Source organism: Scyliorhinus torazame, chromosome 15 (assembly GCF_047496885.1).
Source record: "Scyliorhinus torazame isolate Kashiwa2021f chromosome 15, sScyTor2.1, whole genome shotgun sequence".
In the NCBI taxonomy this organism is placed as follows: domain Eukaryota; kingdom Metazoa; phylum Chordata; class Chondrichthyes; order Carcharhiniformes; family Scyliorhinidae; genus Scyliorhinus; species Scyliorhinus torazame.
Genome location: NC_092721.1, coordinates 207,585,254 through 207,611,903, shown reverse-complemented (window position 1 = coordinate 207,611,903; position 26,650 = coordinate 207,585,254). Strand labels below are relative to the sequence as shown.

At 49.2% G+C, this 26,650-nt stretch overlaps 1 protein-coding gene across 3 annotated transcripts in view; it reads right to left on the bottom strand.

Moving 5' to 3' along the window:
• The window catches only part of rrm1 (ribonucleotide reductase M1 polypeptide), a 66,466-nt gene that overhangs the window by 18,619 nt on the left and 21,197 nt on the right, over positions 1–26,650 (bottom strand). For all 3 annotated transcript variants that reach the window (XM_072477528.1, XM_072477529.1, XM_072477530.1), the window contains 11 exons: positions 21,364–21,452; positions 20,189–20,366; positions 18,187–18,287; positions 17,757–17,816; positions 17,637–17,676; positions 16,706–16,868; positions 15,194–15,335; positions 10,130–10,213; positions 3,065–3,226; positions 2,276–2,355; positions 844–1,045 (listed from right to left, as the gene is read on the bottom strand). In XM_072477528.1, coding sequence (XP_072333629.1) covers positions 844–1,045; positions 2,276–2,355; positions 3,065–3,226; positions 10,130–10,213; positions 15,194–15,335; positions 16,706–16,868; positions 17,637–17,676; positions 17,757–17,816; positions 18,187–18,287; positions 20,189–20,366; positions 21,364–21,452 — 1,301 coding nt within the window. The remainder of the gene's footprint in view (positions 1–843; positions 1,046–2,275; positions 2,356–3,064; positions 3,227–10,129; positions 10,214–15,193; positions 15,336–16,705; positions 16,869–17,636; positions 17,677–17,756; positions 17,817–18,186; positions 18,288–20,188; positions 20,367–21,363; positions 21,453–26,650) is intronic.

The following is a 26,650-nucleotide window of genomic DNA, read 5'->3' as shown; positions in this document are numbered from 1 at the left end:
GTCTACACTGACCCTCTGAAAGAGCAGCCCACAAGGCCCCCTCCCGCAGCCCCACCAACCTTTTGTACATTTAAGGGGCAATTTATCATGGCCAATCCACCTAACCTGCACATCATCGACTGTGGGAGGAAATCAGAGCACCCGGAGGAAACCCACGCACACACGGGGAGAACGTGCAGAATCCGCACAGTCACCGGAGGCTGGAATTGAACCTGGATCCCTGGCGCTGTGAGGCAGCAGTGCTAACCAGTGTCGCTCTGCAGAGGAATGGATCAGGGTATCCCGGAGGATTTGTCCCTGCGGAATGCCGACAGGGGGAGGTGTGCTTGGTGGTGGCTTCAAGCTGGCGGAACTGGCAGAGGATAATCTGGGGAGAAAGCAGGATTAGGCTATTGAGTTGGATGATGGTGATAAATGGCGGAGCAGGCTCGAAGGGCCAAAAGGCCTCCCCCTGCTGCTATCTTCTATGTATCCAAGCATCGATGTATAATCCTTTGAATGCAGAAGCTGATGGGGTGAAAATTGCTGGCTGACACTACCAGTACAGTGGTAAGGGTGTGACTAGGTAGCATCTTGAAGAGATTACTTGGACGCTGTTTGTGGGATCCTGCTGTGTAAATCAGCTGCTGCATTCCCTACGTTAGTGACTACCCTCCAAGTACTGCATTGGCTGTTGTACAATTAATGCAAGTTCTTTATGTTTAACAGCAGCAGAATGCTGCTCTCAATTAACGGGAGTTTAATGAAAAACACTTGATCACACTGCGGTGATTTTAACTGGTTTCCATTGGAGCTGGATCAGCATTTCACAGGTTAACAGGGTGATGGGTGCACTAAGCTCACCTCATTATTGCTGGTATATTCCACAATCTCAGTGCAGAGGTTGCTGCTTTTGATGGTGCCCAGATTCTGCTGGTTACTCTTCCTATTGCAGGCATCTTTATAAACCATATAGGGCGTTCCTGTCTCTGTCTGCGACTCTATGATCGCGTACCACAGCTGTTGTGCCTTCACCACCTTGCGTGCACGTCCTTCTTGCTCGTACCTGTAGGAGAGAAGGCTTGTCTGTTCATAGCCAATATTTCAATACATTCACTGGTTAGTCTGAAGATCAGCTCTGCCCATTTCAACCAATACACTTTTGGCAGAAACAGGTCTACAACAGGTTAGGGTTAGCTAGGTGGCTGGATGGAAGGGGATAGGAAGGAAATCGAGAGACGAGAACAGAGTGGAACTAAATAACAAACTTACTTGTGACAAAGATCAACAAAGGTTGATTTGGCTAAATTGCCATCCAGCTTTATTTACCAATAGCAAAATTTGTTACAGTCCAAGAATCCACATTAACCTGGACTAAACCAGTGTTATACAGTGACAGACCCGTCCCTACCAGTACTGTACCCCAGTGTTATACAGTGACAGACCCGTCCCTACCAGTACTGTACCCCAGTGTTATACAGTGACAGACCCGTCCCCACCAGTACTGTACCCCAGTGTTATACAGTGACAGACCCGTCCTCACCAGTACTGTACCCCAGTGTTATACAGTGACAGACCCGTCCCTACCAGTACTGTTCTCCAGTGTTATACAGTGACAGACCCGTCCCCGCCAGTACTGTACCCCAGCGTTATACAGTGACAGACCCGTCCCCACCAGTACTGTACCCCAGTGTTATACAGTGACAGACCCGTCCCCACCAGTACTCTACCCCCGTGTTATAGTGACAGACCTGTCCCCACCAGTACTGTACCCCAGTATTATACAGTGACAGACCCGTCCCCACCAGTACTGTACCCCAGTGTTATATAGTGACAGACCCGTCCCCACCAGTACTGTACCCCCGTGTTATAGTGACAGACCTGTCCCCACCAGTACTGTACCCCAGTGTTATAGTGACAGACCCGTCCCCACCAGTACTGTACCCCAGTGTTACAGTGACAGACCAGTCCCCACCAGTACTGTTCCCCAGTGTTATACAGTGACAGACTCGTCCCACCAGTACTGTTCTCCAGTGTTACACAGTGACAGACCCGACCCCACCAGTACTGTACCCCAGTGTTATAGTGACAGACCTGTCCCCACCAGTACTGTACCCCAGTACTCCAGTGTTACAGAGTGACAGACCCGTCCCCACCAGTACTGTACCCCAGTGATACACAGGTGACATACCCGTCCCCACCTGTACTGCATCCCCAGTGATAGATTGCAAGTTATTGTTTCAGGTATGCTAAACCTAGCTAGATCCTCTCTTTCCTGGCTGAATTGCCTTCTTACCTCTCATACAGAGTCTCAAACTCTTCTCCCCAGGTTTCATCCAGGCCTGGACAATCGTGGGGACACATCAGAGACCAGTCCTGCAAAAATCGGAGCGATGAGTTCAATGTGAAAAGAAGCTACAGTACAAATGGAGCCCATTCACTGCACTACATCTCAAATACTAATTCCTTGTTCCAATCTGACCATCCTCCGTCTGCTCAGGTTGTGTGAAGCCACTCCATTCTGTTCAAAGTTGTCGGTTCAAGGCCCATCCCATAATCCAGCAACTGAGGGACACACTGCATTGTCAGCTGTTTGGGCGAGTGGGGGGGGGGGGGAAGAAGATGAGTTGTCAGCAACGGGGGCGCAGACCCTTATGGACGAAGCAATACTGAGGGAGCACTGCACTGCTGGAGGTGCCATATTTCAGATGAGCCTTTAAACACGAGCGCCACCTGCCCTCTTGGGCATGTCAAAGTTTCAGAGCAGCGGTGTTCTGTGTTCTCACTAATAATTATTTTGATTGAGGAATAACTATAAAGCAAATTAAATCAATCAAATGGGCCAAAATGGTCACCTTTGCATTGCTGTTTGTGGGAGCGTCCTATGTGCAGATTTGTCACAGTTCCTACATTGCAACACGGAGTACAGTTCAAAAGTATTTAATTGGCAGTAAATCACATCAGAGGTTGGGAAAGGCACTCTAGAAACAGATGATTTTCTTATTAGCAACTCAGTAAGCGGTCTTATCCCAGCACTTGGACTTCCTGTTCGGCAGGCCCTTGACCATCATCTCAAGCTGCTTACCTGATTGCTCTCTACCCGCTTCATGAAGAGATCCGGAATCCAAAGTGCATAAAACAGATCACGGGCTCGCTGCTCCTCCTTCCCAGTGTTCTTCTTTAGCTCCAAGAAGTCAAAGACATCCATGTGCCAGGGTTCCAGGTAAATGGCAAAGGCCCCTGGTCTCTGCAGCCAAAAAGCACAGCAAATTCTCAGGTTAGTTCCAACATTGCAAACAGCCAAGCTGCACCACACGTTACGACCCTCTAACCTCCTGAACCCAGCTGCTAGAATCCAACAAGCACTTGCGATACCATTTATTCTCAAGCTTCATTTAAACCACAGCTCCAAGACTGGCCATTCTTAAATCTTGTACAAATTACTAGTAGGCATCCAACCATCTCAGAAGACAATGGACAACCCCGTGGTATACGTCAATTCTGAATTGAACATAGACTGGGTCATGGTCACGATCGACAGCCCCGCCCACAGCTGGCACAGCCAAGTAGTGTTGGCCCATGGCCGACTGACGCCTTTTCATTCTGCTGAATTCCGCTGTCTGTTCACTTCCGTCGCCCTCTGCTTTTTCCACACCCTTCCTGACTGCTCGACTCAGGGCACTCGGTCAACAGGAAGGACTTCCTACGCATAGACCGCCCATGGCTGTCATCCATTCAGCTCACGTGAACCAGCCAGGAGTTGCTGCTGAATCAAGAGAACATGCTGGGGATCTCCGCGCACACTGCCCCACCCGCGCACACTGCCCCACCCGCGCACACTGCCCCACCCGCGCACACTGCCCCACCCGCGCACACTGCCCCACCCGCGCACACTGCCCCACCCGCGCACACTGCCCCACCCGCGCACACTGCCCCACCCGCGCACACTGCCCCACCCGCGCACACTGCCCCACCCGCGCACACTGCCCCACCCGCGCACACTGCCCCACCCGCGCACACTGCCCCACCCGCGCACACTGCCCCACCCGCGCACACTGCCCCACCCGCGCACACTGCCCCACCCGCGCACACTGCCACACCCAGATATTTTTAGGGTCTCTACCTCCACAACCCGGGCAGTGAATTCCAGACTCCCACTACATAGAAATGATTTTCCTCGTGTCCCCTCTACACCTCCTGCGACTTATCTTGAATCTATGTCCCCAAGGGTGGCACGGTGGCGCAGTGGTTAGCACCCGGCTGAGGACCCAGCTTCGATCCCAGCTCTGGGTCACTGTCCGTGTGGAGTTTGCGCATTCTCCCCATGTCTGCATGGGTCTCACCTCCATATCCTAAAGATGTGCAGGGTAGGTGCATTGGTCACGTTAAACTGCCCTTTAATTGGAAAAAAAATAATTGAGTACTCCCAAATTTATTTTGTTTTAAAAGAATCTATGTCCCCTGGTTCTAGAATTCTCCACCAAGGGAAACAATTTTATCCTGTCCACTATCTCTTCCCTTCAATTATGTCACCCCTCAGCCATTTTTTCCAAAGAAAATAACCCCAATCTATCCAATCTCGCCTCGTAGCTACACTTTTCCAGCCCTGGCAACATTCCTGTAAATCTCCTCTGCACTGTCTCCGGAACAATAACGTCCTTCCTGTAATGTGGTGACCAGAACTGCACACAATACTCCAGTTGTGGCCTCATCAGTGTTTTATACAATTCCAACATTATATCCTTACTTTTATATTCTATACCTCTGCCAATGAAGGAGAGCATTCCATTGCTTTCTTTACAACCTTGTCTACATGAACTGCTGCCTTTAGGGACCGGTGTACCAAGACCTCACTTCACCTTCGTATATTCCCATTTATTGTGTACTCCCTACAGCTGTTTGACCTCCCCAAATGCATGACCTCACACTTCTTGGTGTTAAAATCCACCTGTCACTTTATCGCCCACTCCACCAACCCATCTATATCGTTTCAAATTATAGCTATCCTCTACACCAGTGTTTTTCAAACTCTTTTCCGCTGGCAGTCACTTTTGCCAACTGACCGACCTCGGGACACCCACGTCGAGCAATCTTCAGGACCCACTGCACGTCCCTTTACCCAGTCTATCCTGAGTCAAGACAGTGTTTGGGACACTGAAGCTTTCCTGACCCAGGCGAGGGAGGGAGTTTTCCTGTTCTTATTCACTGGCCAATAGCCGCTGATGCTTTGAATTTGTCGGCATCGAGCGAGGGCGGGATCAGACATGCCTGTGACGTCCTCCCACCTACAAAAGCTCACTGTCCAGGGTCACACCTGAAAAATAGTTACTCATGAGAGATACTGGAAGTATTCTGCCTTAAATCAGCCATCTTGGCGGGAGAGCATTTTGTACATGTTCAACGAATGGCTGATTTTCACTGGGTGCTCGGTCTCGGGCTCTAAACACTTCTTCTCCTGTGTAATCCAGGTGTGAAACGGAGACAAAGACTCGCAGGAAGCAGCTGCAGCTTCCTGCCAGGTACCTCTCCTCCCTCCCAGTGCCCACCAGTCCCCGTTAGCACCCCACCCCAGGCTCAAAGATTCAGGTCACCAGCGAGCTACAGCGATATTCCCTTTTCCACGCCAGCCTAAAGTTTTACAAATGTTCCGATTTTCACAAGCAGTTCAACAACAGCTCCAAACTCCTTGTTGAAAATATGATGTCTAATGCAAACCACCAGCTCCCATCATCAATACCTGGGGAACTTGGGCACAGAGTTTGCACAGTCCCCGCACAGCATGACCAGTGTAAACTGCCCCCTCGGAACTGCTTTTCAGAACTTTCTAATTATACAGAACAAAGCTCATTCAAAGCATCAAAGAGCAAACATGTTGTGGAAAAGTTATTTTATTCCAATGTGTTGCAAGTGAAGTATGTTGAAAGAAAAACTGTCAATGACCGAAATATTTGCTCATCGTCAGGCAAACCCGCGACCAGTGCGTGGCAACCCCAGTGGGTCTCCCGACTGTCCGTTGTATTTGATATCAGTCCCCAAAATCCAGCCAGTTGCAAGGACATGGAAATGAAATATCTTTGTACCTGGCTTTCAATCAAATGCTGCTTTGTGCTTATAACAAAAGCGCAACACCTACGAATTGCAGCTCTGCTAACTGACTGGGTGGGGCATGGGGGTTCACTGAGAGAAGTGGTTGGGGATTTTCTCAGAACCAGATCATTGGATCCCTACAGTGCAGGAGGCCATTCGGCCCGTCGAGTCTGCACCAACCCTCTGAAAGAGCACCCTAACCTAGGCCCATTTCCCCACGTTGGGGCAATTTAGCCTATCCAATCCACTTAACCTGCACATCTTGGGGCTGTGGGAGGAAACCCACGCTGACACGGGGAGAAAGCGCAAACTCCACACAGACCTGGGTCCCTGGCGCTGTTGAGGCAGCAGTGTTAACCACTGTGCTACCCATCGGGTGGATTGAATCAAGGGCGCCTGCGCTGGAGAGCCGGTAGCCAGAACGATCCTGCACCCTCGGAGCTTCATCTTGGGTCAATGGCTTGTTCCAATTCTTGCTTTTACAGTAGAGCGGCTTCTCCCTGTATTACAGAATTGCTGCCAGTCACAGGCTCCATGACATGTCTGATACCAGTCAGTGACCCACCCGCGGGTCACGCCCCACACTTTGAAAACCCTGCTCTACACGACCCACTCTCGGCCAATCTTTGTGTAGCCTGTAAATTTCTCAATCGTGCCCCCCACGTTCACGCCCAAATCGTTAATGTATAACACAAACAGCAACGGTCCCAACAACGAGCTGCGTGGAACACCACTTGAAACAACTTTCCATTCGCAAGGGAATCCATTGACCGCTACCCTTTTGTTTCTGGTTACTGAGCTAACCTTTTATCCAGTTTGCCAGTGCCCTGTATCCCATGGGTTTCTACTTTTTGAGCAAGATCCAAGCTTCACCACTTGTAATGGAGGGTGCCGAATGCAAGCCTGGCATTTGGAGCTTTGTATTTACAGTGAGTTTGCGGTTGGTCCACTCTACCTCTAAACTTTGACATGCCAGCTTGGCAATCCTGGTGCCGATTTTGGCATTAAGGGACGTGCTGCTGAAAATTGTAGACTCCATGGTGTGTGAAGCTGCTGGCCACCCCCAGAGTGAAGCTGTCAATGTTGGTGGAAGGTAGTGTCTCTCCGTCCTGGCCCATAACTTTGGACTTCCTGATGCCAACCGTCCGCCCGCACTCGCTGCAGGCCGGGGAGAGCCGGCCTACAAGCTGCTGCGGGTGAAGTGAGGATAGGATTTCAGCATGGCACCAAACAGCTCACGGGCCAGGACGTTACGCACTTGGGTTTCAATACATGCAGTCTTGCCAAGTTGAATAGCTCGCTGTCAGCTCTGGTATTCAGATGGACACCCTCATTTTAGTCACCAAAAACACACAATAGCAGCAAGGAGAATAGGTGCCAGCCTTGCTTTACCCAGTTGCTGATCTTGGTGCGATGCATCTCAATTGCAATGGACGAAACCGTGCGTATTTTCAAAGAAAGACGCAACGGTGCCGAGGTGGTCAGACAGCAGCCTATTGTCCACAGCAGCTTGAAGGGTCTGCCTCTCAACAAGATCAAAGGCCCTGGCAAGGTCTAGGAAAACAATGCAGAGCGATGTGCACTGTTTGCGGCACTTCTCCTGTGACTGCTGAAGTGAGAAAATCATTAACTGCTGAGCCGCCAGCTCTGAACCACAATGGGCAGCACGGTAGCACAGTGGCTTCACAGCTCCAGGGTCCCAGGTTCGATTCCCCGCTGGGTCACTGTCTGTGCGGAGTCTGCATGTTCTCCCAGTGTCTGCGTGGGTTTCCTCCGGGTGCTCCGGTTTCCTCCCACAGTCCAAAGATGTGCAGGTTAGGTGGACTGGCCATGATAAATTGCCCTTAGTGACCAAAAAAGGTTGGGTGGGGTTACTGGGATAGGGTGAAGGTGTGGGCTTGCATAGGGTGCTCGTTCCAAGGGCCGGTGCCGAATGGCCTCCTTCTGCACTGTAAATTCTATGATTCTAGAGTCAGGGTGAATGCATGATGCCAGGGTCTGCAATTTGGTCAGAGCAACGCGAGCAAAGACCCTCCCCACAATACTTAGCAAGGAGATGCCTTGGTAACTGCTGCAGACCCTGCTTTCCCTCTGTATTTTGTACAAGGTGACTATTTTTGAATTTCCATTGCCTTGGAGGCACAAACATTTCTTTCCAACAGGGACAAACGTTCATGGAAATGTGGCAGAAGTATCGGTTTCCTACTCTATGGAATGTCGTAATTTCCTGGAGCTTTACTGCTGGCGAGAAGAATGGCCTCGTTCCTTGTTGAGCTCGGTGACGGAAGGCTCGTTGTCTAGCTCCTCCTTGGGGGGGGGGGGGAAAAGAGAGAGAGAGAGAGAGAGAGAGAGAGAGAGAGAGAGAGGAGAAGAACGTCCGGACTGTCGCTGAAGGTTTCTTCAGTGACGATTTCTGCTTTGTCTAGGGTCCAGGATAGTGCTCCACCCACCTTCCCAGCTAGGTTCAGTAATGATCATCCCTGTGTTTGTCTACAAGGGTGCTGATTTTGTCGATGATGGGCCTGTTGTTTTCTTACTTCCTTCATGGAACCCTCCCACATCCTCGGACTCATCAACAGTCAAGCCAATGACTTAAATCTCCTAAACCAGTTTCTAAAAACAAACAAGAGCTTGTGATACACTTACTCAGAAGTTTCATTAAAGCTACAGCTCCAAGAATGGCCACCCATATGAACCTATTTAACTGGAAAGTACATACCTGCACGCAAGAGGCCATTCCATGCAGCCCTCCAAACCATCTCTCAAACCCAAGAGAGATTGAAGTTAACTACAGACCTTAATTACTGATGGGAGCAACACCAGGTAACTCAGCAAAGACTGCTAATTAAAACTAATTTTGTTCTCCTATTCTTGCCCGGGGGGGGGGGGGGGGCACCTGCGGGGGAAATCTATAACTAGAGGACATATTTAGGGTCTCCTTTCAGTGCCAGGATGAGGAGTTTCTCCTCTGGTTAGTCTGTTAAGGTCAGAAACTGGCAGAGCACGCTCGAGGGGCCGAATGGCCTACTCCTCATTCTCATGAACGCAGTCCCGTAGAACTTTGAAATCCTACTCCGGATTGAGCACACAACCTGCAAGTGACCTCCCATTTCTCCATATAGCTATAGAGAAAAACAGCATCAATCTTGTCTTCGACAGTTTCAGAGCTGCAGCAGGGTCTTTTGGGAGAGATTTCTAAGTTGCCACTTACAGTTCGGTGTCAAATTCACCTCCCGTTCTCACTCTGGAATAGTCTTTAAAATTACACCTCTTGAGGAAGCAAATTACAGAGCTAATAAAAACAGGAAACGGTCTCCCATAATCACACACACTTGTCCTCCCCGCTACCCACTCCGTATTCACATATAAACTCTTCCATGTTTAACTTCTCCCAGTTCTGGTGAAGGGGTTAATAACCTGAAACATGAATTATTTCCCCCACGCCAGATGCTGCAAATCTGCATTTCCCATTATTCTTTCTAATGACCAGAACCCAGTACAAAAGAACAAAGAACAGTACAGCACAGGAACAGGCCCTTCAGCCCTCCAAGCCCGTGCCGACCATGCTGCCCGACTAAACTACAATCTTCTACACTTCCTGGGTCCGTATCCCTCTATTCCCATCCTATTCATGTATTTGTCAAGATGCCCCTTAAATGTCACTATCGTCCCTGCTTCCACCACCTTCTCCGGTAGCGAGTTCCAGGCACCCACTACCCTCGGTGTAAAAAAAAAACTTGCCTCGTACATCTACTCTAAACCTTGCCCCTCGCACCTTAAACCTATGCCCCCTAGTAATTGACCCCTCTACCCTGGGGAAAAGCCTCTGACTATCCACTCTGTCTATGCCCCTCATAATTTTGTAGACCTCTATCAGGTCGCCCCTCAACCTTCGTCGTTCCAGTGAAAACAAACCGAGTTTATTCAACCGCTCCTCATAGCTAATGCCCTCCATACCAGGCACCATCCTGGTAAATCTCTTCTGCACCCAGTGCTGTGTTTTAGTCTCAGAACGGGAGTTCTCTGTACCGACAGTAAACAGATCCAATATTAACATACGTACCTTGTTTCCACCCTGGTCCACGTAACGTGCTGTGTTATTGTAAACCCGCAACATTGGGACAAGGCCGTTACTGTTTCCATTAGTCTGAAACAAGAAGAGGAGCTGTTACCATTCTGCAACTTTCTGTATTTATGTAGCACCTTTAATCTAGTAATGCTGAGGCACTTCACAGGACTTTCAAACAAAAAGTTAACACCAATTAGGAGATTAGAATGGGTGACGCTCAGTCAAAGGGAGGCAGAGAAGTTGAGGGAGAAGATGCCAAAGCTCGGGGCTCAGCCAGCTGAAGGCACAACCACCAATAGTGGAACGATTATAATTGGATTTACACAAAAGGTCACAAGTAGGGTTGTTTGACGGGCCGGCGGCATTCGGCCCATCATGTCCATGCCGGTCAACAAAGACCCGACTACAATAATCCCATTTTCCAGCACTAAGTCCAAAGCCCTGGAGGTTGCGGCAGAGAACTTCACCGACCATTGCTCCTCGTCATAACCACTGCAAACCAAACAATATTGTGGTGAATCAAGGCGGAGAGGCTTGGGCGATCTGGATGTATAAAACAAACAAGGAACTGTGCAAAACATCAGATGATTAATCATTTAATTTCAGTCCAGGGGTGGCAGCTCTTTAAAGGAAGTGACCCGATTTAATTTTAAGGTGGTGTCTGATGAGGTAGATGTAGAAAAGAGGTTTCCACATGTGTGGGCAATCAGAGTTGTTTTTTAACAAACAATTTTATTGAGTTATTTTAGACAGAGAAAAAGTGACATTGTACAGTACAAAAAAAAAGTCAAGACACAAATTAAACATAGTGCAAACCACAGCTCTGTTCACGCACGGACCTGCCTCAATATCCCCCTACTCTACCCTAGCCCCCCCCCCCCGCCTGCTGACGCTTACTCCTCTGCGAAGAAGTCAATAAATGGCTGCCACCTTCGGGCGAACCCTAGTAGCGAACCTCTCAAGGCGAACTTGACTTTCTCTAGGCCAAGAAAGCTCGCCATGTCCGATAGCCATACCTCAGCCCTCAGGGGCAGAGTCCCTCCGTGCTAACAGTATTCGTCGCCGGGCTACCAGAGAAGCAAAGGCCAGAACGCCGGCCTCTCTCTCTTCCTGGACTCCCGGGTCCTCCGAAACCCCAAAGACTGCCACCTCCGGGCTCATTACCACCCCAGTTTTCAACACCCGGGACATGACATCTGCGAATCCCTGCCAATACCCCGTGAGTTTAGGGCACGACCAGAACATGTGTACATGGTTAGCCGACCCTCCGGCGCATCTAGCACACGTCCTCCAGCCCGAAGAATCTGCTCATCCGGGCCACCATCGTGGGGGCACGGTGCACCCCCCGAGCTCCTCTTCCCACTTAAGCTTCAGGTCCTCGATCTGCGTATCCTCAGCTCCCATTAGCTCTTTGTAGATGTCAGAAACTCTACCCTCTCCCACCTCTCCCCTAGAAACTGCCCTGTCCTGCCTCCCCTTCGGCGGGAGACGTGAGAAGGACGGCACCAGTCTGTGTACAAAATCCCGCACCTGCAAGTATCTAAACTCATTCCCTCTCGCCAGCCCAAACTTCTCCTCCAACGCCCTCATGCTCAGAAAGCTCCCTTCCAGGAACAGATCCCCCATCCTCCCAATCCCCGCCCTCCTCCACAGTCGATACCCCCCGTCCATGTTCCCCGGGGCAAATCGGTGGTTGCCGCAGATTGGGCTCTACACCGATGCTCTTACCTCCCCTACATGCCTCCTCCACTGGCCCCAGATCCGAAGAGCCACCATCACTATTGGGCTGGTGGAGTACCGTGCCGGCGAAAGCGGTAGAGGCGCCGTGACCAGGGCTGCTAAGCTAGTGACCCTGCACGGAGCAGCCTCCATCCGCTCCTAAACCGACCCCGCACCCACCATCCATTTCCTGATCATCGCTACGTTTGCCGCCCAGTAATAGTTGCTGAAGTTCGGCAACGCCAGCCCCCCTTCTCCTCTGTTCCTTTCAAGCATCACCCTCTTCACCCACGGGGACTTCCCTGCCCATACAAATCCCAGAATAATTTCATTCAGCCTCTTAAAGGACCGCGGGATAAAGATGGGGAGACACTGAAAAACAAACAAGAACCGCGGGAGAATCGTCATCTTAACAGTCTGCACCCTCCCTGCCAATGACAGCGGGAGCCCATCCCACCTCCGGACCTCCTCCCTCACTCGTTCCACCAGTCGGGACAGGTTGAGCTTATGAAACTTGCCCCAGTCCCGTGCCACCTGAATCCCCAAATATCGGAAACTCTCCCCCACTAGCCTGAACGGCAACCCCTTCAGCCTACTCTCCTGCCCCCTCGCCTGAATTACAAACAACTCGCTCTTAGCCATGTTCAGTTTGTATCCGGAGAACCGGCCAAATTCTATGTTACACTACTACTACAACCCCCCCCCCCCCCCACCAGCCCTTTCCAGCCCCTAGAAGCTCTCAGTGCAATTGCCAGCGGCTCTATGGCCAGCGCAAACAGCAGTGGGGAGAGAGAGCAGCCCTGTCTTGTCCCACGGTGCAGTCTAAAGTAGTCCGATGTCGACCTGTTCGTCCTTACACTCGCCTCCGGGGCCTGATACAATAGCCTAACCCAGTCGATGAACCCCGCCCCGAACCGTCCTAGTACCTCCCACAGATACTCCCACTCGACCCGGTCAAAAGCCTTTTCAGCTTCCATGGCTACGACTATCTCTACCTCCCTACTCTCCGGGGGCATCATAATCACATTGAGCAGCCTTCTTAGGTTGGCCACCAGCTGCCTCCCCTTTACAAACCTGGTTTGGTCCTCCGCAATTACATGCGGCACACAATCGTCATCGCCAAAATCTTGGCCAGTAACTTGGCGTCTACGTTGATCAACGAGATCGGCCTGTATGACCGATCCGGGTCCTCGTCCAGTTTCAGAATGAGCGAGATGGTGGCCTGCGACATCGTCGGGGGTAAACTCCCTCTGTCTCTTGCCTCGTTAAAGACCCTGACCAGCACCGGCCTCACTATCCCGGCAATTTTTTTTTAAAACTCCACCGGATACCCGTCCGGCCCTGGGGCTTTACCCGGCTGCATGGCCTTCAGGCCCCCCAACACCTCTTCGATCCTGACCAGGGCCCCCAGTCCGTCCCTCTCCACTCTTGGGAACGTCAGTCCGTCCAGGAATCGCCTCATCATCCACCCCCCCCCCCCCCCCCCCCCGAATCCCCTGGGTGGTTCCGAAGTGTACAGCTTCCTATAAAAGTCCCTAAAGACCTTGTTCAGCCCTGCTGGATCACCCACTAGATTACCTTCCCCGTCCGCTACCCTCCCTATTTCCCTAGCCGCTTCCCTCTTCCTTAGTTGTTACACAAGCATTCTACTGGCCTTCTCCCCATGCTCATAAATCGCGCCTTTTACCTTTCGAAGCTGTTCTACAGCCTTGCCTGTAGTCAGCACCCCAAATTCGGCCTGCAGCCTCTGTCGTTTCCGGAGTAACTCTGGCCTCGGGGATTCTGCGTAACTCCTGTCTGTCCGTAGAATTCCTTTAATCAGTCGGTCCGTCTCTGCCCTATCTGTCCTGTCCCTGTACGCCCGGATTGAAATCAGCTCCCCTCTCACCACTGCCTTCAGTGCCTCCCAGAGCACCGCTGCCGAGACTTCCCCAGTATCGTTCACCTGCAGGTAATTCTGCATGCATTTCCTCAGCCTCTCGCACACCGCCTCGTCCGCGAGTAATCCAACTTCCAGCCTCCATGGTGGGCGCTGAAAGCTGTCCTTACAAAACTGCAGGTCTACCCAGTGCAGAGCATGGTCCGATATGGCAATTGCCGAATATGCTGCCCCCACCATTCCGGCCAGCAGGTCCCTACTCACAACAAAGTAGTCAATTCGGGAATACACCTTGTGGACGTGGGAGTAGTACGAGGACTCCCTCGCCATCGGCCGGCTAAATCACCACGGATCTGCTCCCCCCATTTGCTCCATGAACTCTCTCAGTTCCTTTGCCATCGCTGGCAACCTGCCCGTTTCTTGAACATGACCCGTCCAGGCTCGGGTCCAGGACTGTATTAAGTCCCCCCCCATGATCAGCTTACGCAAGTCCAAGTCGGGGATCTTCCCTAGCATCCTCCTAATAAAATCCACATCGTCCCAATTAGGGGCATACACACTAACCAGGACTACTCTCACCCCTTCGAGCTTACCCCTCACCATAACGAACCTGCCACCCCCATCCACGACTGTGCCCTCCGCCTCAAATTGTACCCTTTTATTAATCAGGATCGCAACCTGAGTCTTAGAATCAAGCCCCAAATGAAAGACCTGACTGACCCAGCCCTTCCTTAACCTAACCTGGTCTGCCCCTTTCAGGTGCGTCTCCTGCAGCAAGACTATGTCCTCCTTCAGAACCCGCAGGTACACAAACACACGCGTCCTCTTCACTGGCCCGTTTAACCCTCTAACGTTCCAGGTGATCAGCCTGATTGGGGGGCACTTCGCCCCCCCCCCCCCCCCCCCCCTTGCCGATCAGCCATCCCCTTTCCTTGGCCAGCCCTCCAGCCATGTGTCGCGCTTCATCTGGTCCGCCTCCTGACCGGCTCCACCCATGACCTTCTCACTGCTGCCATGCCCAGTTTCCATCCCCGTCAGCAGAACGACTACACCCCCCCCCGCCCCATCCTATCACCTAACCCCTGCTCTAATCTAACTATATGGTGGGCAATCAGAGTTAGGGGCCGTACGTACAAAACACCTACAAATAAATCCATAGGGATTGCAGGAGAAACCTCTTTCCCCAGAGATTGGTGAGGTTGTGAAACCTTCAACCACATGGAACGATTGAGGTGAATATCACAGCTACTTTGAAGGGGAAGCTGGGTAAACACGAGAAAGAAACAGAAGGATATATTGAGAGGAAGAGCAGCAGGAGGAGGCTTGTGTGGAGCAGAAACACCAAAGCAGAGCAGTCAAATACTCCTGCTGCAATGCAATGAGTGCTCTGTGCCCTCTCATAGTGTGGCTGCCACTGCCCACCCCCTCAGACGTGCAAACTGCTGGTGCTTCATACTCACGCCTGCAATGTAGCTGCCTGTCGCTCGGATACAGCTCACAGCAACGCCAATCCCGCCAGCAGACTTGGAAATCAGAGCGCACTGCTTCAAGGTGTCGTAAATCCCTTCGATGCTGTCATCCTTCATAGCCAGCAAAAAGCAGCTGCAATGCAAAGTCAGGCCAGTGGGTGAATAGGAATGAGAGAGGAGGGAGGTGCGTCGCTTCCTGACCAAGGGTCCATTGCGCAGGTCACGAGCAGAAAATAAAATCCAGGTTTCTGTTCACAGGATGTCAGCATCACTGGCACGGCCAGAATTTGTCGCCCATTTCTAATTGTCCTCGAGTTGGTGTTGGGCCATTTCCTTGAACCACTGCAGTTCACATAATGAAAGCACAGCTCCGGTGCATTTTTCTGTAGCCGTTTGGCATGACGAAGCTGCTTGCTAGACCATTTCAGAGTGAACCACATTACAATGGGTCTCGAATCACATGTCCACCCACTGCAAGGGCAGCAAGTTTCCCTCCCAAAAGGACTTATTATATATGAACAGAATTTTATAACCATCTGTTACTGTAGTTTCATCATCATTAATAATGAGACGAGCTTTTACTCCATATTTACGAACGGAAGTTAAATTTCCCAGCTGCCACGTTGTGGGTTGGACTCGATGCCAGCAGCACATTCTCCCAGGCCGCTGTTTACCCCTCACAGTAACACCAGCACACTGCCACCTCCGAGATGAATCAGAGAGCAGCTGTTACCCAACACCAAGCTTTAACTTCAAACAGTGAAGAATGTTGGAGGAAGGCAAGATGGTGGTCTGCATATCCTCATTAGTATAGTGGTTAGTATCCCCGCCTGTCATGCGGGAGGCTGGGGTTCAATTCCCTGACGGGGAGCTTTGTTGGGCGGCACGGTAGCACAGCGGTTAGCACTGTTGCTTCACAGCGCCAGGAGTCCCAGATTCGATTCCCGGCTTGGGTCACTGTCTGTGCGGAGTCTGCACGTTCTCCCAGTGTCTGCGTGGGTTTCCTCCGGATGCTCCGGTTTCCTGCCACAAGTCCCGAAAGGCGTGCTGTTAGGTGATTTGGACATTCTAATTCTCCCTCAATGGACCCGAACAGGCGCCAGAATGTAACGACTAGGGGATTGATGCGTTCAATAATCTTACAAGACGCCAAAGTGCACAAATGCTAATAATGAACATCACCCCAATTAACTATAAACTTATTCACCACTATATTAACTCATGGCCAAGGTGCCCTGGTTCAGCTCCCCTTGCATGAAAGACTAAAGACACTGTCTAGGACAACAGAGATTGAGGCGATATGGGAAACACGAAGCACATCCAGTAATCAGAAGGCAAGGCTGGGTTTAGAAAAGCTCATAGATTGGAGGAGGAAGGGGAAGCAGAAGGAGCTCGAGGTTTGGTTTCAATGGGGAGAACTGCAAGGACAAGGAAACAGCCTAAAAAGAATAAGGTTCAGACCTCGGAAACAATGAGGAGGTAAAGTCGAGAGCAGCGCATTACCTGGAGAGTTGGGGCCGGTTGGTGCCCGCGTTGAACAGCGTGGGAGAGGCATGAGTGAACCATCGCTCAGACAACAGGTTGTACGTTTCAATGGCAGCATCAATGTCACGCTTGTGGATTCCAACAGCAACCCTCATAAGCATGTGCTGAGGACGCTCTGCCACTGAAAAACAAGAGCCCGTGTTAAACACTACTTGGCAGTGGATCAGTTGATGCAGAAGTAAGAGACTGGCAATGAATCGGGTGCGGCCATGGGATTTACACGATATCTTTTAGGAAACAAGTTCTACTCATGTTGAGGCTAACCGAACAAGCAGCAAACAACCCCTCCATTTTCAAGGGCTGTTCCACTGATGTGAGAGCTCAACACTAAACTGGTACATTAACTTGGGTATCATGGGACAGGGCACAAGACAGTTGATGCAGGAAAGGTGCAGGAAGTAGAGCCGTATGACACCACTATGTAGATGCCCTGTATCAGCCAAACTATATTCGCTGCACAGAGAATTCTCAGCACAAACCTCCCGCAGAAACAAAATTGACACAGGAAACGTGAGCTGCCGGCCACCATTTTGTCACAGAAACTAGTTTAGAGGTTTATCATGTGAAGGGAATTAATCCAGTGCTCTGCCTGTTCAGGCTCAAGGGGGATAGAGGTATTACACCTCTCACAACAGAAGTGAATTAAATCATCACCCCACTCTCTGCTCAATGGAAAACCAGGTCCCAGAAGCAAAATGGCATCAACCCAACATCCAAACAGAGATGGAGCATCGCCTGATAAGGATTGAAATGTTGGTCCCAAGGGGAGTGATGGGTCTCTGACCCTCTGCACTGCCAACACATCCTCAGAAAAGAGACCCAGGGAGATGTCCAACCTCGATTATTATCTAGCAATCACCACTAATAAACAAGAGCAGACCAGACGTACCTTTTCCATTGATCTTTAGCAGATAGGAACGTTCCAGTGTCTGCAAAAAGATATTGTATCAATAAGCAAACAACACACAAAGGCAATGTCATAAATTGAGCAGCTCCTCAACAAACTCACCTTGAATCCAAAGAAATTGTAAGAGAAGTCCCGGTCATAGATAATGGCAGAATTCAAGCGCTAAACGAGAAAAATAGCATCACTTTAGTGAAATTCTAGAATTCATCAGTCCTACAAGCACCACATACCTGCAGACAGACACTCTGCACTGCACAGTTCACCAGGCACTGGCACCTTGTGATGGTTACTGTGTTACCCAGCTTCAGTCACTGGATAGGAAATCAGGGATTCGGACTTCCATAACCATAGGGTACTGAGGCCAATTGCTGCAACCACAGTAGACCCCCCCCCCCAACTGTAATTAGCACAAATGCAGGATTACTCCTGGGTCGTGACAGTCTGAGCACCATAACATTATAACAGATTCAGTGTCTAATGGGGAGCCAGAATCCCCCGCCCCCCACCACACCCAGAGCAGCAAAGTACTTACATCTTTGTTTTCCAGGACAATGTCCAGGGTTTCCTTGGAAATCATGGGCGAGGGATTGTGGGTGAGAGGGTTCACATAATTAAACAAATCTTCCATGACCTCTGCAAAAGAAAACAGATACCAGACAAAACGTGATTTCCCCCAAACCAGGTCTAAACGTACTAGCAATAAGGACAACCTACTAGTTACCCAGGTCCCCGCATACACAAAGCAATTTCAAACAAAAGAAATTACTGGTTTGTAAAATCAGACCAAACTTTGCCATTTGTGCTAAGGCACAAGCAGAGGGTGCTTTACTCTGTATCTAACCCCGTGCTGTACCTGTCCTGGGACTGTTTGATGGGGACAGTGTAGAGGGAGCTTTACTCTGTATCTAACCCAGTGCTGTACCTGTCCTGGGAGTGTTTGATGGGGACAGTGCAGAGGGAGCTTTACTCTGTATCTAACCCAGTGCTGTACCTGTCCTGGGAGTGCTCGATGGGGACGGTGTAGAGGGAGCTTTACTCTGTATCTAACCCAGTGCTGTACCTGTCATAGGAGTGTTCGATGGGGACGGTGTAGAGGGAGCTTTACTCTGTATCTAACCCCGTGCTGTGCCTGTCCTGGAAGTGTTTGATGGGGACAGTGTAGAGGGAGCTTTACTCTGTATCTAACCCAGTGCTGTACCTGTCCTGGGAGTGTTTGATGTGGACAGTGTGGAGAGAGCTTTACACTGTATCTAACCCTGTGCTGTACCTGTCCTGGAAGTGTTTGATGGGGACAGTGTAGAGGGAGCTTTACTCTGTATCTAACCCAGTGCTGTACCTGTCCTGGGAGTGTTTGATGGGGACAGTGTAGAGGGAGCTTTACTCTGTATCTAACCCAGTGCTGTACCTGTCCTGGGAGTGTTTGATGGCGACAGTGTAGAGGGAGCTTTACTCTGTATCTAACCCCGTGCTGTACCTGTCCTGGGAGTGTTTGATGGGGACAGTGTAGAGGGAGCTTTACTCTGTATCTAACCCCGTGCTGTGCCTGTCCTGGGAGTGTTTGATGGAGACAGTGTAGAGGGAGCTTTACTCTGTATCTAACCCCGTGCTGTACCTGTCCTGGCAGTGTTTGATGGGGACAGTGTAGAGGGAGCTTTACTCTGTATCTAACCCCGTGCTGTGCCTGTCCTGGGAGTGTTTGATGGAGACAGTGTAGAGGGAGCTTTACTCTGTATCTAACCCCGTGCTGTACCTGTCCTGGGAGTGTTTGATGGGGACAGTGTAGAGGGAGCTTTACTCTGTATCTAACCCCGTGCTGTACCTGTCCTGGGAGTGTGTGATGGGGACAGTGTAGAGGGAGCTTTACTCTGTATCTAACCCCGTGCTGTACCTGTCCTGGCAGTGTTTGATGGGGACAGTGCCATAATCCTGTAACCCCACCAAACCTGCCGAACTTTGGACCCCAAGGAAAACATTTAGCATGGCCAATCCACTTAACTTGCAAATCTTTCGACTGTGGGAGGAAACCGGAGCACCAGGAAGAAGCCGACGCAGACACGGGGAGAACGTGCAAGCCCCACACAGTCACTCGAGGCCGGAATTGAACCGAGTCCCTGGTACTGTGAGGCAGCAGTGCTGAGCACTGTGCCACCGTGCCTTGGGAGTGTTTGATCCAGGTGCATTCCAACAACATCTGGCAGTCAGAAGCTTGGCCTGTGCGTCTGGTCAGTGCCACAAATGACGAAGACGTATAGAACAAAGCGCAACTGTTGAGATACATGCTGTTGCCACACTGGTAAAGGATTCTCGTGTTCATATCAAGTATTACTCACCACAGGGCTGCACGGTGGTTAGTATTGCTGCCTCACCGCGCCGATTTCGTTCCCAGCCCCGGGTCACTCTCCGTGTGGAGTTTGCACATTCTCCCCGTGTCTGCGTGGGTCACACCCCCACAACACAAAGATGTGCAGGGTGGGTGGATTGGCCACGCTAAATTGCCCCTTAATTGGAAAACATTTTTTTAAAGTATTACTCACCACAGAACACCTTCTTGGTTTCTTTGTGGAGGTTGGAGACCGCAATCCTGGCAGCCAGAATGGCATAGTCAGGATGTTTGGTGGTCATGGTAGCAGCGGTTTCTGCTGCTAGCGTGTCTAGCTCAACGGTGGTAACACCACTGTACAGGCCCTGAATCACCTTCATCGTAATCTGTGCCTAAAAGACAATTAAAACCATCTCAGCAGGGTTACACAATGCACAATTCGGAATCATCAATTGGTGCAGAAAACACACAAGAAATGTTGAATTTTTAATTTGAACAAAACTTCTTCAGGGGCCACAGATCACCCAAATAACAATCCCCTACTGCTCCTTGCCAAAGCAGCAATGAACATTCGCTTGGTAGTACAGAACTTGAATATTGCCGAAAAGAGAGACAGGTTGTCAAAGTTTTTCGTCTTGGCTCCCCAGGACAAATGCAAGAATGCCAAATTTCAAACAATTCAATTTCTACTACAGGAGAAATGGGTGCTAATTGGTTGCCAAGTCAACTCTAATTGGCCGACGCATGGTGATGGCGAACATAATGGGGAAATATAGGCTCACAAGCGCCTCGGTAATTCAAAAAAGGGTGTGCAAAACACAAAATATCTACAGTACAGCAGCACTTGCTGAACAATCCTGAGCATACCAACAGCTACACTAACAATCAATTTAAGATAACCAGCCGAGCTCACAACATGGCTCATTTATGCTTGATAGAAGTAACACGCATCCTCTGCAAACAAAAGAAATATGTCCAAGCTTCGAACTTTTTGAATTACACAGCAGTTAAGTATTCAGGAATAAATATTGAGCAGGTCTGTATAACTGTCTGTGTGTCGGTGTATGTGGTTGGGGGTGCATGTGGGGTAAACTTCTACTCTTTTTCAAATTCAGGTCATAAGATCTTTTGCAACTACTGGATTTTGAGCAGATAGGTTCCCCCAATGCCTACAACACAGTGACAAGTCAGAAGTACTTCATTGCACTTTTGGATATTCTAAGCTCATGAAAGGCACTACATAAATGCAAGTTTCTCTTTACACTTTCTATGGTTCAGTAAATTGCAGGCAGCATATTTATGGCATTAAATCATAGAAACAACTGTCAGTTACTTCCGAATGATGATTTCAGACCAATCACAACAGAAAATAATTCATGAGCCACTCACTGGATCCACAAAATCAGGGTTCAGGCCATAGCACAGTTTCTGTATCCTGGAAGTTATCTTGTCAAACATGACTCGCTCCTGACGACCATCTGCACAAGAAAACATTAAAAGATTAAACATGTCTCCTTCCATTAGGCAATCAACAATAACTTGAATTTAGATAGCACCTTTTAAAAAAAAAAAAAAAAATTTAGAGCACCCAATTATTTTTTTCCCCTCAATTAGGGGGCAATTTAGCATGGCCAATCGACCCAACCTGCATTGTTGGACTGCAGGACGAAACCGGAGCATCCGGAGGAATCTCACAGACATGGGGAGAACGTGCAAACTCCACAGAGAGTCACCCAAGGTCGGAATCGAACCCGCGTTCTTAGCACTGAGAGGCAGCAGTGCTAAACACTGCCAGCCTGCCAACCTAGTGCTAAATTGCCCCTCAGTGCCCAACGGTTAGATGGGGTTATAGGTTTACGGGGATAGGGTGGGGGATTGGGCCACTGTAGAGCGCTCTTTCAGAGGGTCAGTGCAGACTCAATGGGCCAAATGGCCTCCTTCAGTACTGTAGGGATTCTTTGGGGACAAAAAATGTTTTCAAGGCACTTCAATGGTGTTAGGGGGAAGTCTTAAAGTAGGAAAGGGAGTGACCAGAGAGAATTAGGGAGTGAATTCCAGAGTTTAGGTCAGCCTCAAAAAGGAGAGGGATGGAGTCAGTAGTGAGGGAGCAGAGTTTGTGGTTAGGACTGAAAACAACTATTGAGCTTCCAAATATTTAATTAGAGACAGAATCTCTTCACCAGGGCTGCAAACAGATAAGCAGTCTGACAGTTTAGGTGGCAGACTAGAAAGTATAGGAGCAGAATTAGACCATCAGCCCATTGTGTCTATTCTGCTATTTGATCGTGGCTGATATGTTTCTCATCCCCTTCACCCTTGATTTGGTGTTGTTACCGACAGGACTACAGACAAGAGCTGGAAGGTGGAATTGGACAGAATAGTTCTTTCTTAGAACATGCTAACGAGTTTAGCCTCTCGAGCCTTCTCCATCGATCAACGTGGTCATGGCTGATCTCACCCTGGCCTCAACTCCACCGTCCTGCCCCTTCAACACGTTACTAATTAAAACTCTTGTCTCAACGCCTCCGCAAATTTCCTCACTGTCCCAGCCTCCACCGCACTCTGGGGTAGCAAATTCCACAGATTCGCAACCCTTTGGGAGAAGTCGTTTCTCCTCATCTCTGTTGGTACCCCTTTATCCTGAGACGGTGACCTCTCGTTTTAGAATGCCCCACAAGAGGAAGCATCTGCTCCAAACATTTCATCATAAAAGCAAATTACTGCAGATGCTGGAATCTGAAACCAAAGAGAAAATGCTGGAAAATCTCAGCCAATCTGGCAGCATCTATAGGGAGAGAAAAGAGCTGACGTTTCGAGTCCGATGACTCTTTGACAAAGAGTCATCAGACTCGAAACGTTAGCTCTTTTCTCTCCCTACCCATACCTTTCATCATCTTGTATACCTCAATTTTCCTTTTTTTTTTATAAAAACAAAAAATTTAGAGTACCCAATTCATTTTTCCCAATTAAGGGGGAATTTAGCGTGGCCAATCCACCTACCCTGCACATCTTTGGGTTGTGGGGGCGAAACCCATGCAAACACAGGGAGAACGTGCAAACTCCACACAGACAGTGACCTGGAGCCGGGAGTGTATACCTCAATTTGATCTCCCCTCATTTTTCTAAACTCGAGAGGATTGGGCAGCACGGTAGCACAAGTGGTTAGCACTGTGGCTTCACAGCGCCAGGGTCCCAGGTTCGATTCCCCACTGGGTCACTGTCTGTGTGGAGTCTGCACGTTCTCCCCGTGTCTGCGTGGGTTTCCTCCAGGTGCTCCAGTTTCACAGTCCAAAGATGTGCAGGTTAGGTGGATTGGCCATGATAAATTGCCCTTAGTGTCCAAAAAGGGTAGGAGGGGTTACTGGGTGGCGGAGATAGGGTGGAAGTGAGGGCTTAAGTGGGTCGGTGCTGACTCGATGGGCCGAATGGCCTCTTCTGCACTGTATGTTCTATGAAACTGTTCAATCTCTCTTCATAAGACAAATCCCCTTCATGTCTGGAATCAGGGGGGTCAATAGAGGCAGTGCAGAGAATAACTAACTTGGGAGGTATCACTATACACAGAAAGGACAAATCTCTCTAATCAAACACACAGCAGCTGCAAAGTACTTGATTTACAAGCATTTTAATCACAGAATGAATTCATTTTATGTAAAAATAAGTGCATTTCTTGGTGGGGTGAAAGGAGAAGAGGGTGGGTTCAGCAACCATAAAACTGCTAAATTTCAATGAATTCAGTCAGGACAAAGTCACGTCACTCTGGCTTCCAGCCGGGACTCATCCCTCGGGTCTGGGAGGAGAGTAGAGTGTGGGTGGTGGGATGTCCAAGGACTAAAATCATGGAATTTACAGTGCAGGAGGCCATCAGCCCATCAGGTCTGCACAGCCCTTGGAAAGAGCACCATACCCAAGGCCTCACCTCCACCTTATCCCTGTAAACCCAGCAATCCCACCTAATCTAGACTAGAACCACAATCTTTACAATCCATCAACATAACTGTAGCGTCTCATCCTCAAATCTTTTCTGCTCCCACTGTAATGCCTTCACAGCCTTCCCTAGGTGTCGACCCCAGGTTCCTCTACTTCTGAATTCTAGTTATGCACTTCTATTTTATATCACCTATGCGTTCATCCTTAAAAAAAAAAAGAATCACTTCCCAGGATATGTTTGGGTCAAAGAAAATAAACCCGGAAAACGGAAGTCCTATAAGAGTGTAAAGTGACTGGGTGAGGGGGCGCTGTAAGTGTAAAGTGACTGGGTGAGGGAGCGCTGTAAGTGTAAAGTGACTGGGTGAGGGAGCGCTGTAAGTGTAAAGTGACTGGGTGAGGGAGCGCTGCAAGTGTAAAGTGACTGGGTGAGGGAGCGCTGTAAGAGTGTAAAGTGACTGGGTGAGGGAGCGCTGTAAGTGTAAAGTGACCGGGTGAGGGAGCGCTACAAGTGTAAAGTGACTGGGTGAGGGAGCGCTGTAAGGAGTGGTGCGGGAAAGAGGGATTCCATTTCATGGGGCATTGGCATCAGTACTGGGGCAGGAGGGACCTGTACCGTTGGAACGGTCTTCACCTGAACCATTCTGGGACCAGTGTTCTAGCGAATAGGATAAATAGGTTGGTCACAAGGACTTTAAACTAGCAAGTTGGGGGGAAGGGAAGGGTAAAACTATGGACAGTATAATGGTTAACGCAGGTTACGTGACAGGTTCAAAGACAAGGAAAATTAGGAGAAAGGTAAGAGGAAAAATAATTTGTGAAAAATTACTGATCAAGGTGATAGGATTCATAACAAAGACATACAAAACAGCATAAGTGTACTTTACCTGAATGCTCGTAGTATACGGAATAAGGTGAATGAGTTGATGGCGCAAATCATCGTGAATGACTTTGATTTAGTGGCCATTACTGAAACATGGTTAAAAGATGGTCACGACTGGGAGTTAAATATCCAAGGGTATCAGACTATACAAAAGGATAGAATGGACGGTAAGGGCGGTGGTGCAGCTTTGTTGTTCAAGGATGGCATCCGGGCAATACTAAGGGATGATATTGGTGCTATGGAGGACAAGGTTGAATCAATTTGGGTGGAAATCAGGAATAGTAAGGCGAAAAGGTCACTGATAGGAGTAGTCTATAGGCCATCAAATAGCAACAGGATGGTAGGGCAGGCAATAAGCAAAGAAATAACGGATGCATGTAGAAATGGTACAGCGGTTATCATGGGAGATTTTAATCTGCATATCGATTGGTTTAACCAGGTTGGTAAAGGCAGCCTTGAGGAGGAGTTTATAGAATGTGTCCGGGATAATTTCCTGGAACAGTATGTAATGGAACCTACAAGGGAACAAGCGGTCCTAGATCTGGTCCTGTGTACTGAGGCTGGATTGATTAATGATCTCATAGTTCGGGATCCTCTTGGAAGGAGCGACCACAATATGGTGGAATTTAAAATACAGTTGGAGGGTGACAAGGTAAAATCAAACACTAGTGTTTTGTGCTTAAACAAAGGCGATTACAATGGGATGAGAGAAGAACTAGCTAAGGTAGACTGGGAGCAAAGACTTCATGGTGAAGCAGTTGAGGAACCTTCCGAGAGATCTTTCACAGTGTTCAGGAAAGGTTCATACCGACAAAAATGAAAGACGGTAGAAAGGGGAAAAATCGACCGTGGATATCTAAGGAGGTGAGGGAGAGTATCAAATTGAAGGAAAAAACATACAAAGTGGCAAAAATTAGTGGGAGACTAGAGGACTGGGAAGTCTTTAGGGGGCAACAGAAAGCTACTAAAAAAGGTATAAAGAAGAGTAAGGTAGACTATGAAAGTAAACTGGCTCAGAACATAAAAGCAGATAGTAAAAGCTTCTACAAATATATAAGACAAAAAAGAGTGGCTAAGGTAAATATTGGTCCTTTGGAAGAGGAGAAGGGAGATTTAATAATAGGAGACGGGGAAATGGCTGAGGAGCTGAACAGGTTTTTTGGGTCAGTCTTCACAGTGGAAGACACAAATAACATGCCAGTGACTGATGGAAATAAAGATATGATAGGTGAGGACCTTGAGATGATTGTAATCACTAAGGAGGCAGTATTGGGCAAGCTAATGGGGCTAAAGGTAGACAAGTCTCCTGGCCCTGATGGGATGCATCCCAGAGTGTTAAAAGAGATGGCTAGGGAAATTGTAAACGCACTAGTGATAATTTATCAAAATTCACAAGACTCTGGGGTGGTCCCAGAGGATTGGAAAGTAGCAAACGTGACACCACTGTTTAAAAAAGGAGGTCGGCAGAAAGCAGGTAATTATAGGCCGGTAAGCTTAACTACCGGTTGTAGGGAAAATGCTGGAATCTATCATTAAGGAGGAAACCTATCATTAAGGGGCACCTGGAGGGAAATTGTCCCATTGGGCAGACGCAGCATGGGTTCACAAAGGGTAGGTCGTGTCTGACTAATTTGGTAGAATTTTTTGAGGCCGTTACCAGTGCAGTAGATAACGGGGAGCCAATGAATGTGGTATATCTGGATTTCCAGAAAGCTTTTGATAAGGTGCCACACAAAAGGTTGCTGCATAAACTAAAGATGCATGGCATTGAGGGTAAAGTGGTAGCATGGGTAGAGGATTGGTTAACTAACAGAAAGCAGAGAGTGGGGATAAATGGGTGTTTCTCTGGTTGGCAACCTGTAACTA